Source organism: Sus scrofa, chromosome 14 (assembly GCF_000003025.6).
Source record: "Sus scrofa isolate TJ Tabasco breed Duroc chromosome 14, Sscrofa11.1, whole genome shotgun sequence".
Lineage (NCBI taxonomy): Eukaryota > Metazoa > Chordata > Mammalia > Artiodactyla > Suidae > Sus > Sus scrofa.
Genome location: NC_010456.5, coordinates 79588193 through 79602560, shown reverse-complemented (window position 1 = coordinate 79602560; position 14368 = coordinate 79588193). Strand labels below are relative to the sequence as shown.

Here is a 14368-nt window from a genome sequence, read left to right as displayed (position 1 = left end):
CTAGCCCTCTAGTTTGTATGGGGCTATATCCATTCTTCTAATAGTTAGCCTTTTAAAGTTTAGAATTATAAAATTTTTAATTTCTAAGATACCTGGTTGATCTTTGCAGGGTTTGAGTATTTTCTCATTACTCTGTGTTTCTCAGTCAAACTTTTCCTAAAATTGTTGATTTGTTAATGTTGTATCCTTAAGTGTAAATATACCAGACTGTATGCCTTTCTTCAAGAAATCTTGACTTTGCTCAAATACTTAGAGACTCTTGATTTGGTGCATCTCTTTGGATTTGATATTTTTGGTGAGCCTATCCTCAAATGCCATCTTTGCTTAAGGCACCTTTGTTTGGGGGGTGAAGGGGAATTTGGCAATGTATTTTGATCCAGTAACTGCTCTTATAGCTGGGGAGATAATTTCTTTCTTCTAAGAGTTACCAGTTCACTTGGGATGTTGATTTATCAGCTAAAATGCCCACACTTACTGCTTTATACTGGCTGTTTGGTACCTCTCTGGTACCCCAGTACATCAGTGAATTGTCCCAGCCTTCCTCTTCCCAGTGTCAGTCATCTCATTCCATCTTTTGAACAGTTGCTTTCTCCTTCACTATGATTTCTCCACCCCACTAGCCCAACAACCTCAGTCTTTGGGGAATACCTTATTATTATTATGTGTGTGTGTGTGTGTGTGTGTGTGTGTGTGTGTATAGTATATATAGTATGTCCTCTTACTATATATGTTGTACAAATGTGAAATTAGGTTCCTCAGTTCTGCCACGTTATTAATTCCAGCAGAATATCCACTTTTCATCTACCAATATTTTGTAATTTTTCTCTTATGTGCTAGTATCTCTTCCCTTCTTTTTGACCTCATGAGATTTTGCTATTCTTTCCCATTAGTATTATTTTAGTGAGGTTTTGAGAGGAGACAGAGGTAAATCCTTCTTTTCAATCTGTTATGTTTAACCAGAATGCTCTGGATTATTATTTTAATTCACTGATGAATTATGTAGGTTTTATGTAGAATTTCCTTTAGCATCACTGATCTTAGTGAGATTGGTTTACTTTTGTGCTTTGAGAGGCAATATTTGGTACCAGGTTTATGATTATTTTATAAAACAAGTTTAATAGCTTTGCATCCTTTTGTGTATTATGGAATAGTTTAGAATTTCAATAAAATGCAAATGCTTTAAAAATGTAGTAAATTATATGGGTACAAAGTCTTTGAGGGAAAGCTATTAATAAATTTTTCAGTTTATATCTCAATTACCATTCTGTAGTGGTTTTCTTTTTCTGTGTGTATAAATTTACAAAGTTTATGTTTTTTTGAAAATGGTCCCTCTCACTGAGGATTTTGTTTTATTAGTTTCTTTACTGGATCAGCCTGTATTTTTTTTTTTATTGCTAATATTTGCCCCCATAAAATGATTTAGAACTTTTTATTGCTTGTGATATTTATTAGCTCTCTATTATTCAAATATAAACACTAAAGTAGAAACCATCTTTTCTTCTAGTGTTGTTAAGATTCCTTTTTTTCCTAGGATCTTGAGCTGAACGCATTATTTTGTGAGTAATCTCTTATTATACTATTGGTTTCTTCTGATTGATAGTTAGCTAGTCTGATCTTTAAAAGTAGAGGCAGGATGCTTAATGGATATACTACTAGTTTTAGATTACTCAAGTGATTGCTCAGGGAAAAGAAAATTTGCTAACTGGGGCAAACAATAAAACTTGGTTCCCTTTGGCACACTGTTCCCAAAAATAAATAAATCATCAAGATGGATTAGCAAGTTAAAGATTAGAAGAAGAAAAGATACCCTAAATTGGTGGTTCCCACACTTGGCTCCCCATTAGAATCACCTGGGGAGTTATAAAAATTTCTACACCCGGGTTGTACCCCAAACCAGTTAAATCTGAATATTTGATGTTGGGATGGGAGGCAGGGAGTAGCGTTGTCATAAAATTCCCAGGTGACTTCAGTGGCCCTGCAGTCTTGTTTTCTCCTTAGAAATGCAGAGTATCAGGCCCCATCTCAGACCCGGGAATAGAATCTGAATGTTAACAAATCCTAGGTGATCCATATGCATGAGGCATTTGAACAGCAACTGGTCTCTAAAGTGGGGTTTTGCAAAGGTACTCTGTCACTTCTTTATTTGAATAACACTTGACTGGAAGACAGTCAGTTACACCCATTCATTTACATAACTTTTACGGAGAAGGGGTAGTTGTGATAGAACCTAAAATATTTACTATCTGCCCATTTATAGAAAAAGTTTGCAAGCTTCTTAACCTTGATGGCACATTAAAATCACCTTAGAGCTTGAAAACTCCCTCCACTCGGTTGTACCTCAGACATACACATTTTCATTCTCCTCACTTATAGCCATTTTCCTTCTCTTTTTTTTCTTCTTGTCTTTTGTCTTTTTAGGGCCATATCAGCTAATGGAAGTTCCCAGGCTAGGGGTCAAATCAGAGCTTTAGCTGCTGGCCTACACCACTGCCACAGCAATGCCAGATCTGAGCCACCACGTCTGAGACCTACACCGCAGCTCACAGCGACGCCAGATCCTTAACTCACTAAGCAAGGCCAGGGATCGGACCCAAGTCCTCATGGATCCTAGTTGGGTTTGTAAACCACTGAGCCATGACGGGAACTCCTATTTTCTATTTTTTTTTAAATAATTTTATTTCAGAGATTCTAAATTATGTAAAATAAATAATAAGAATATCATGTTACGAAGCAAAGCAAGTGAATAACTTGTCACATTGACATTGCCCATCCCATGGCCCCCTCTTCTTGGCCTCCTTATGGAATCCAAGGTTGCTGTCCATACTCCTTCAGGACTCACTGAGTGTAGCAGAGTGACCATTGGTCAAGCCTCTTTCTGCTTAGGCTTCTTTGTATTTCCTTAGAGTGTCAGCCCTGACCCCCATCATGTGAACCTTCAGAGTTCATGGCTTTTCCTTTTAGTAAGCAGGGTTGTAGGCTCAGAGTTCCAAATGCAGAGTATTTACCCTTAGCTCTCTGTCATCTGATATTTTCTCAGAAGTCCGACTCATTCAGTTGAATTCAAGCAAGTATTTACTGAGTGTGTACCTCATGCCAGCCACTATTTTAGGTACATGGGAGGCAGCCATGAACCAGGCAGACATCGGTCCCTCCCATCCTAGAGCAGAAGCTATGGATAAGGGGACATAAGGTAAATTACATAAATAAGTAAGATGCTAGTGCTTCCCCCTTGGGGAAGCAAGTAAAGTATGCAAATAGAATAAAGAGTTTTGGGGATGGGTGGGGCTGAGGTGGGGAGTTGCCCTTTTAATAGAGTAGCCAGAGAAGGTCTCACTGAGAAAATCACACTGATTAAACCTGAAGGAGGTGAGCCAGTGCATCATGTAGCCACTAGGAGAGGAACACTCCAGGCAGAGAGAACAGCATGTGCAAAGGCCCTGAGGCAGGAAAACAGCCAGATCAGAGGCTAAGTAATGTGAAAGGAGTGGAGGCCATGAGGTGCAAGAGGCAACCGAAGCTGGTGTTGCTTTAAGTTTTTTTTTTTTAGGGCTGTAGGTGTGGCATATGAAAGTTCCCAGGCTAAGGGTTGTATCGGAACTGCAGCTGCCAGCCTACACCACAGCCATAGCAACTCGGGATCTGAGCTGCATCTGTGACCTACACCATGGCTCATAGCCACACCAGGTCCTTTAACCCACAGAGCAAGACCAGGGATCAAACCCTCATCCTATGAATACTAGTCAGAATCATTTCCACTGCACCACAATGGAAACTCCAAGCTTTAGGTTCTTGAAAGACTTGGACTTCTACTCTGTGTGGGATGGAGGGTCTTGGAGGATTTTGAGCAGAGGGGCAGCCCTGATCCATGTTACCTGGTAACAGTGTCACTTTGGCTGCTGTACTGAGAACAGACCACAAGGGGTCCAGAGGAGAAAGCAGATGGGTACATCGTTAAACTGGGTCTGAAGGAGTCACTTCAGATCAAGCATTTCTTCAGAGCATCTGGCTTGATCTGAGGAGAAAGTGTAGACTGATTTTTTTAACCCTTGTAGAAGTTTGTTTCTCATTTGCATTAGTTAACTCCAGTGCCATGACAATGACCACAAGGCAGTCAAATAAACAGAGGCCCCCTCCGTTGTGCCGCTCACAAGAACATGGCCCCTGCATCGCTTCTTTAGCAGAGAGACATTTTTTTGGGCTCTCCATCCTGGGAAAGCCACAACTCCCGAGAACCATCTTGTTTTTCTCTTTTTTGCATTCACGTTATAGCGGTTACCCACTTTGCTTTGGGCAAGTGCTCAGACCTAGATCTGCAGTTTATCTCTAGCAAGAGAGTAGGACCTTATGGCTGCTGCATTCACTTTCCCCCTACCTTTATTTTCATATGCCTCATTTTTTAAAAAATGCTTTTATTTGGTTCTATTTTTATAAGTCACTTTAAATATGACAAGCAACAAATAATATAGGATGCAAAAGGCACCACTTCATGATAAAAAGAACGAAATCCTGTTCAAAATGTCATTTGTATTCTAATTTTATTTCCATAAATGAAAACACACACACATCCCACACAGATTTTCAGGATACAACTATTAGTGGCTAATAAATTACTAAAGCATTCCTCATATCCTGGACTGGTTTCTGTTGCTAACTGCCAGTCTTTTTCTATCTCAAGCTTCTTAATCTCCCAGCAGTCGGTGACCATGATGCGGGAGTCAGATCAGCCAGTCAGCTTGGACTGGAAGCTTAGGACCAACAAGACTGTTTAAAAGTCACTTTGCAGCCTGTGCTGGTCCCCCCACCCCCACTCGCCCCACTTCTGATTTAATAAGACTTCACAAACTTCTTTGCAAATGTTTTGTACAAACAGTATATTCTCTAGGAATTTGGATCTTTGAAAATGTTTTTTGTTGCTTTTATACTGTTGAACTACAACTTGAGTGGGTATAAAAAATCTCAGGTCCAACTCTCCTTGATTGAAAAGTCTGAGTGTTGCCCAGTCGTCATTTAACACTTCCTGTGATATAATGAGATCTTAGTTGCCTTAATGGTAACCCTCTCCCTACCCTGACACTTTTTGATTTTTATACTTTCATTTAGTGTAATACTTGAAATTTGAAGGAAAAAGAATAAGATACTTCTTGGCATCGGTCTTGCAGTGCTGATCATTCATTTTGCCTTTTCATCTCGAGTCATTTTTTCTTACCCAGAAAGTTCACTGCTCTTACGTCGTAGCCATTACTTCTGATCTATTACTTCTGATCTACGTGTCATTTGCTCTTCGCTTTGGAGCACATTTTATTCATCAGTTGCGTCTCTGTGATCTCCACTCCATTTCTACTCTCTTAAGTTTCATCCTATTTCCTCCCTTGTCTTATGTTCTCTGCTTGGAGAGACACCCTCTGCATTTAGTCCTCTGCATCCTGTCCACCTGCAGCAGTGTTAAGTCCACCTTTCATCAGCCCAGTTAGGACTGTGTTTTTGGCTCCCGAGTCTTTGATTTCACCCACATCCCTTCTCATCGCTGCACTTTCTTGTTTAATAAAAGTAATAGGAATATTATTCTGAATAGAAGGTGGGTTTTTCTGAAAAAAAAAAAAAAATCTTCCGTCCATGAAGGTAAATCCTTTTAGGTGAAAAATCTTCCTTTTGAGCCATATCCTTTGCTCCCCCTGGTGCCATGGAGTTTTGCCTTAGGTGGGCTTTAAGTCCGTTTCTCCTCGTCACCTTGTGCTTGAACGAGGACTAATCTAATGGGGCCCACGTGGAGCTTGGCCCATGTTCTTTCCTTGGTTCACCCTGGGGTCTTTAGAGCATCACCACCACTTCCTCTCACCACTCTGCAGGCATCCTCCCTTACCGCCTCACATATGGGGCAGAATAAAGTCTCACCCTCTGGCTTTGAGCTGCTCATCCTCGGCTTTGCCCAGTCTGTGCTCAGCTCTGCGCCTGGCACGAGGGGAAGCTTAATAAAATGCTTTCAGGAAATAGGCAAAAGAAAATCCCCTGAGGAGCGGGTATGATATTGAAAGTGTCTCAAAGCTGTGATAATCAGTAGTTTGTAAACAGTTCTCTTGCATGACTGCCAAGCTTTAAAGCCCCATGAATCACTCAGATGGCTTTTGACTCACGAATTAGATCTCAACAGAAATATATTCTACCCTTTGGCTATTAAAACACAACGCTCATTTGTAGTGTCTTTAATCCTCAATTGTGTCTTCCTTTCCATCTTCCTCTTTCTCCTGGCACCAAGAAACACTGGCTCTTCTTTTCTATTCAAGAGAGTTATTGATGCAGAAAGGAGAACCATTTATCTTGACGCTCAGTAAAAGTGGAATTGTGGAAGTTTTGAATCCTGAACTTAGGAGATCTTACTGATTTGACTTCTTTTGTTGTTGTTGATTGGGAGAAAAATAGAGAACTTTGTGGGAAACAGATAATGCTATGGGCTATACTCTTCACTGTATCAGAAATGAAGATAAAGATGAAAAACAAAGAACAAAAACCCAAAACCTTCCCAAAGAGGTGAGGTTATCCGATTTGTTCCTAATCTGCTCTGAGCACAAGAGTTGTCCTGAGCTATTCCCGGTATTTTTCAGAGACAGAATCCTCTCAAACAACCCTGTAACTTAGAAAGAGTGCTTGAAACCAGAGAGGGACTCCTGAGAAACCTTGGGAGACTGGGCTATCCAGACAGGCCTCCTTTAATGAGAAAGTCAGTTTACCAGCCGAGATTAAACCAGAAAAGGATCAGCATGAAGGACTATGTCCAAGGTACCGAACGATTCAATCTTCTGCAGGCATTTTATATCCCTTCAACCCTGGCAGCTGTAAATCCAGCAGCAGAGTGTGACCATTAAAACCACACATCGAAAATAATGCGTCTCTCTTTCATTTCTCTTTCCAGGTTTGAGGTTTTTAAGAGCTCTCAGACTGATCCAGTTTTCAGAAATTTTGCAGTTTCTGAATATCCTGAAAACAAGGTAAGAGGTTCCTTCTCATATTTTTCCCCCCTCCTTGTTGTCCCCCAGTGCCAAGTTGGGACTATCGGGTGTGTTTGCTTTCATCATAATGAAGTTAGAGTCCTTTTATTCGCAGAGTGATCTAACACAGAAATCCAGAGCAAGCCTGGAGTCAGGTCTTCTGCAGGGTTGGGAGACTATGGTAAAGAGAGAGAAGCAGCTGTGCCTGCGGGGAAGTAGAGATGGTTTGGGGGGACCGTGTGGGGTTGCTTGGGCACGGTGCCCAGTGGGGAGAGGCACACAGTTCTGCTCCTTAATTGGGAAGTCCTTGCTCCAAACCTTTTAAATCACCCCTTTATTACCTCACTAAATAAGAAATTGAACCTGGTTATAAAAGCCACGGAAGCAATGCTCTTTGAGAGGCAATCACGAACCTCATACGGCAAACAGAAAATCATTTCATTTCAAAGTACATTCTAGATGTTCACTTTATGGCGAGTATAGCCCCTGGGGCTTGCTCTGTGAATTGCCTTCTGGGGAATATCTAAAAACCTCCTGCCAAATGCACCATGACTACTTCCGTTAACCGTGTTTTGATCTGGAAAACACTACTGGGCCAGGAGAAAAAAAAAAATCCCCGGAGTCCCCTTTCCTGAGGACCTGCGGCTTCTCAGAGCTGGCCTGAAACCAGGGCCGCCTTGATGAATAAACTAATAAAAGAAGTTGGACGTCCTTTAATGGAGAATAAGTACAGGTCATAAATTTCTCTTATAGGAAATTACACTTTAAGACGCTCACTGCTAATGTTCCATTTCCTCTTTGGTTGGCCTTACTGGGTTTGATAAATGATGAAAAACAGGACACCTCTGTATTTGTGATTTATAATTAATACACCTGCCTCTGGGGACCTTGGCTGCAGCCTCGTTTTCCCAGTCACTGAGGCTGGGACTCAGCTGCCCGAATGTGTCACTTCCAACAAATGTGATGGGTTATTGGCTTTCCTCTTTGGGTCTTAGTGGGGTTTTTTCTTTGTTTGTTCGTTTATTTTAGTTTGTTTTGATTCCAAATTAGTTTTCACTAAGTATTCACCTTTGTGAATAGGGTTTGGGGGTGAATTTCCATTAGTCAAGTTAAAAAGAAATTGAGCACGTAAAGAAATCTACGTGTCCCAACACGTTTCACTTTGATTATCCCAGGGTCAGCCTTTGTTGGTGCTCCGTTCCATAGTGTGGGAGGTTATCGATATAGAATGAGTATTATTATTCTTCATGTTTCTTCTGAGTGACGATAACCTTCATTTCTATCTTCCTATGGCTCTTTGATGCAAGGGACTCTTTTTGCTCTTGAAAGTAAGATGTAAGCAAAGCTGGCTGTCCCCACAGTCTGCCTATATCACGTTTGCTCCACTACATGGTATTTTTAGAGGTAGACATGGTGAGTACCCAGTGGCGTATTTAAGAGACAGTTGGAGGAGTTCCCTTTGTGGCTCAGCGGGTTACGAACCCAGCTGGTATCCATGAGGAGGCAGTTCAGTCCCTGCACTGAGCTCGTTCAGTGCATTAAAGATCTGGCGTTGCCATGAGCTGTGGTGTAGGTTGCATATTTGGCTCAGATCTTAGGCAGGCAGCTGCAGCTCCAATTTGACCCCCTAGCCTGGGAACTTCTGTATGGTGCAGGTGTGGCCCTAAAAAAGAAACAAACAAAGGGACAGTTTTGGGGATGGTGTGATCCATACTCTCTGATATGGTGTAGTAAGTTTACTGGTTGAGGGGGATTTCAATCTTGACACCAGCACTTTAAGAAGGTGCCATTACTACAAGGACTAACTTGGAGGGCACCCTTTTCTCACCTTGCCTGTGCTTCATCTGGGTCTTTTGTGGACTTGGAAGGATGATAAGTCATCTGAGTAAAATGTCTTTGGGCTTTTGCCAAGAGACCCACCCATTTTCTGTTCCTTGGAAAAGACTCCATGCTTTTGGATGCAGAAAACAGCGTTTGCATCCTTGGTGACCAGTCCACCTGGCGATGTGTCCCTTACCGGGGGTTCATTCTCCCAGTGTAGAGGCAAGAAAGCCGAAGCAGCCAGTGAGGGAAAGAGATGTCTTTCTACATTGGGAGAGCCATGGGGTGGTAGGATCCTGGGGAACGTTTCCTCAGTCCCCCTCTTCCCACGGAATTCAACTCCTCCTGTTATTGGAAGGTGGTTCCATCACCACTGCACCCTTGGATTGTCCTGGTTCCTGTTGTGTATGGTCACAATTAGGTGACTGAGTCAATTTGAGCCTGAATTGAGCACCCATTTGTGCCAGCAGTGAGGTGGGTACAGGACTGAGCCCTGGCAAGGGAGAGCCAGGCTGATCTGTAGTGTGCTTGGTGCTGACATACAGGTACCCCCCAGGGATTTTGAGGTGCGAAGTAAAGTAATTATGAGGGGTTTAGTGTCAGGGTGGGGGCAGTCAACAATCTTTTTTTTTTTTTTTTTTTTTTTTTTAAAGGGCTGCGCCTACGGCATATCGAAGTTCCCAGGCTAGGGGTAGAATTGGAGCTTCCAGCCTATGCCACAGCCACTGCATTTCTGATCCGTGCCACATCTATGACCTACACCACAGTCACAGTTCGTGGCAAAGTCAGATCCTTAACCTACTGAGCGAGGCCAGGGATTGAACCCACATCTTCATGGATACTTGTCAGGTTCTTAACCTGTTGAGCCACAATGGGAACTCCAAGGGTCTTTTCAAGGCAAAGTGGGTGTCTTAGGTAAGCCTTATGGAAAGCTCAGAGTCCTCCCTGTGTGGCTGGAGATTGGGCATGTGGCAGGGAGGGAGTGTGGGCTGACTTCCCATCACAGAATTTGCTGAAAGCACAGAAGGGAAAGAACCTAACCCCGGGAACCTTGAGTAATTCTCTGCTCTAGGAGACTAGGGATTGTGTGTTAGGAAAAGAAAACAATGAGATTGGGAGGGCAGGTGAGGGCCAGATCACAGGCACAGATTGAATCTTTACTAATATAGGAACTGACTCTACAGGCTTTTGAAAAACTCTCTGAGCTCCTGGCTGATCCTGGCTCATTCCTTCTGTGCCTCCCCACAGGTGCAGCTGCACCAAAGTAGAAGACTTGGTCTTTGTAGGGCTTCAGACCTTGAGGGATTTTCTGGTGATGCCTCTGTATTTGCTGCTTTCACGGTGACCTAAGAGGGTGGGTAGAGCCTCACAGTCATCTTCAGGGGGAATGCGTATGGCTTTATCAAGTGGCCAGTTCCCACCAATCTGGGGCATTAGGTAGGGATGGGGACGCTGAAATGTGATTTGAAACAATGATATAAAATTCTAGTTTTATGTTATATTCTTTGTCTCTCTTGGCCAAGAGTGGGAAGAAATAGGGAAGAGAAGTATATGGTGTGTGGGGGGGGGCGAGGGAGGGAGAGACAGGGAGAGAAAGAGAGAGAAAGAGTATGGGGGAGAGAGAAAGAATTAAGACGTTATCAAAAAGATGACGTAGTGAATAGGATGACAGGGAAAATAGTGACAGTAATGGGACAGCACTCACCAAACTATCAGCCAACAGGAGGGTCTAAAATGCTCTGTATCCTGCAAATGGCATATTGAAAAGGCTACTGAGAGACCTCATGTCATTGTGTGAGCTTTTGGTGGTTCCTCGGTTGCTCTGAAAATTGCAAGCAGACTCACAGGTGGGAGAACACTTATTCTAAAGTCAGGGTAAAGCAGAGCTCTGTTTAAAGGGTGTCATTCCACATCTCATATAATGTACTAGATATTGATGATGGACATGTAGATACTGATGGCAGAGATGTTGCTGATGGAGATGAGGATGCTGGTGATGGGGAGGTAGATGCTGATGATGGAGATGTAGATCTGGTAATGGAGATGGAGATGCTAGTAATGGAGAGGCTAGTGATGGAGTAGATACTGGTGATGGGGATGTAGATTTAGTAACGGATATGGAGATGCTAGTGATGGAGATGCTGGTGATGGAGATGGAGATGCCAGTCATAGAGACACTGGTGATGAGGGTGTAGATACTGATGATGGAGCTGTAGATACTGGTAGTGGAGATACTAGTGATGGAGATGTAGATACTGGTGATGGAGACAGGGAGCACCTGGAGATTTTTAACAAAATGGCAGTTGCCTTACTGTTTCCTCTCGTTATTAAAGTACAGTATGCTCATTGTAAACATTGCAATAATAGAGAAAAGCATAAAAGATAAAGCAGAATTTCCCCAACCACAGTGATGGTTGAGATAACCATCGCTAATAGTCTACCATGTCACTTTTATTTCCCATATAGCCTTCCATGCTATGTATATATACCATCATTTGTCCAAGCAACATATTCTTTTTCTGGACATTTTGGGAACTGAAATTACCATGCCACGTATATGACCTCAGAAATTGCTCCAAGGTTTAAGTTCTTAAAAAGAATATTCAGAGTTTTCAGTTGCTACAAAGAGTATAGAGACTGCAGGCAGAGGCCACAGTGTAAGGGCTCTCAGATGTCGTGGATTTGACTGGGGAAGCAAGAGAGAGAGTTGTTGAAGAGTTTGAGCAGGAGAGGAATGTGGTCAGATTTACATTTTATAAAAATCCACTATTTCACCAATTTTTTAGAGAATAGGTTTGAAATATCTAAGACCATTGCCCATAAGACTGGTCAGGGAACAATTGTCCAGGCAAATGGTATTAGAGACTGGTCTTAGGAGAAGAAGGAAAAGGATCAAGAGATATTTAAGGGGTAGAATTGACAGAACTTGATTTTGCTTCACTCCATGTCTTATAGTTCAGACCATTCAATGCCATGGGGTTCAGTCCAGTTGATTTTGAGAGTATTTCACATCTTTCCAGTGAAGGTAACAATATAACAAAATAGGGGTGTTGGCACCTGTCTGTCTGTATTCTTGGCTAGAAAGAAAGAAGAAAGTATTGGACAAGCAGAAGAGGTATAAATTCATGTTCCTTTTTGGAAAGTGGATGACATTTTCTTTCTTTTTTTAATAATGATTTTTATTTTTTCCATTATAGCTGTTTTACAGAGTTCTGTCAATTTTCTACTGTACAACGAGGTGACCCAGTCACACACGCATGTATACATTCTTTTTTCTCATATTATGCTCCATCACAAGTGACCAGACTAGTTCCCAGTGCTATACAGCAGGATCCCATTGTTTATCCATTCCAAAGGCAATAATTTGCATCTATTAACCCCAAATTCCCAGTCTGTCCCACTCCCTCCCCCTCCCTCTTGGCAGCCACAAGTCTGTTCTCAATGGGTTTACAGCTGTTATCTTGGAAAGAGACAGACATTCATTTTACCAGTATCTACAGAGACAGATTTTCTTTTTTCCCCAATTTCTGTGGAGTCCTGTCGAAGGTCTCTGATCTATAAGAACAGAAAGGTTTCTTTGCCTTCCCATGGATGATGATTCCCTATATCCACCGATATCAATTACTCTTAATGGCTAATGAGAACTCATGGACAAGGACCCAGAAATGATAATGGAAAACATTAAAATGAAGTTAAGTTCTCATGATAAGGTCACTATCCATCCCTTATCATGAGGGGGCTAGAATCTGAATGGATCCAATCATTCTAACCATGGGGAATGTCACATTTGGTCCAGATCCCTGGACTTAGTCATGAAGTCTGTGACTATCTCCAGTGGCCTCTTGTGCCAGGCAGAGCCTACAACCCTGCCTTCGAACCCCTTCCCTCTTTCCAAGGAGCCCTGTGCAGCCTGGACAGAATATGGGGATCGTCCTCCAAGAGTTAATCTCGCCTCTTTCAAGCAGAGCTATTAGGTGATTGCCTGGTCCTAGAGTTTAATTTGAAAAGCTAATTCCTAATAGTGGGCAATCTGTAATGATGCAGACACCATAAAAATAATCAGATTTCAGTGCTTAATAGGGACCTTTCAGCAACAATGATTAAATATTCTCTACACCACAGGAGCTCCCTCAAGCACTATTAATATCCCTGTAACAATCACTGAGAGATTAATAATCGCCATATTAGGTCATTTTTCCAAAGCTTCCCAAGGCTCAGAGACTCCAATCATTTAATGTCTCAAGAGAGCCCCACACGGTTGTTGGTGGGACCCTGCTCTGTCAGTCTCCAAGGATCTGGGAGTTTGTAAGTGGGTCACCTTGGTACTTAATTATCCTCTGAGAAGATGAACAGTAAAGCTACCCTGAGACCTCTCCCTTTATCCCTAGCTGCCTATTCCTCAACTGTCTCTCTCCAGCATCACTGCCCCTCGGAGAACTTGCATGTAGAGGCAGGAAGTGGTTGGCTCTATTTGGGCTTCCCCTTGAGAAACTAATTGGGAACAAGGTGTGGCCATAGCCTCTCTCCTCCCTAGAACAGGGCCCTCTGACCCTTTTCACATCCTATAGATGGGGTGTCAGCTTCACTTTCTCAACAAGGAAGACTTTCTGAGGGACCTCTCAGTCTGTGACTATTGTTCCACAGGGTAGTGGTCAAGAGGGTAGACTCTAGAGCCAAACTGCCTGGGTTCGGAGTCCAACTCTGCTGCTTGCTGTGTGAACTTGGGTCCATCTCTTAACCTTGGGATCACCTCATAGAATCTTTGTGAAGATTAGATGAGTTAATATACAGGAAGCACTTAAAATGGCAGTGTGCTGGTAAGCCCTGTGAGAGAACTGTGTTAGCCATTTTACTTTTTAATTTTTTCCTTGTTTTTCTTTTTTTTATTTCCCCAATACATTATTTTTTTTTCTACTGTGCAGCATGGTGACCCAGGTACACAAACATGTATACATTATTTTTTCTCACAGTATCATGCTCCATCATAAGTGACTAGAACTACATAGTTCTCAGTGCTACACAGCAGGATCTCATTGCTAATCCATTCCAAAGGCAATAGTCTGTTAACCCCAGACTCCCAGTCCATCCCACTCCCTCCTCCTCCCCCTTGGCAACCACAAGTCTATTCTGTAAGTCCATGATTTTCTTTTCTGTGGAAAAGTTCATTTGTATTTAGATATAAGTGATATCATATGGTATTTGTCTTTCTCTTTCTGACTTACTTCACTCATTATGAGAGTCTCTAGTTCCATCCATGTTGCTGCAAATGGCATTATGTTGTTCTTTTTTATGGCTGAGTAGTATTCCATTGTGTGCATATACTACATCTTCCTAATCCAATCATCTGTTGATGGACATTTGGGTTGTTTCCATGTCTTAGCTATTGTGAATAGTGCTGCAGTGAACATGTGGGTGCATGTGTCTTTTTCAAGGAAAGTTCTGTCCAGATATATGCCCAAGAGTGGGATTGCTGGGTCATATGGTAGTTCTATGTATAGTTTTCTAAGGTTCCTCCATACTGTCTTCCATAGTGGTTGTACCAGCTTACATTCCCACCAACAGTG

At 42.3% G+C, this 14368-nt stretch overlaps 1 protein-coding gene across 50 annotated transcripts in view; it reads left to right on the top strand.

The window, feature by feature from the left end:
• The window catches only part of KCNMA1 (potassium calcium-activated channel subfamily M alpha 1), a 760956-nt gene that overhangs the window by 503777 nt on the left and 242811 nt on the right, over positions 1-14368 (top strand). For all 50 annotated transcript variants that reach the window (XM_021072164.1, XM_021072146.1, XM_021072135.1 and 47 more), the window contains 1 exon segment: positions 6908-6983. In XM_021072164.1, the coding sequence (XP_020927823.1) occupies positions 6908-6983 (76 nt within the window).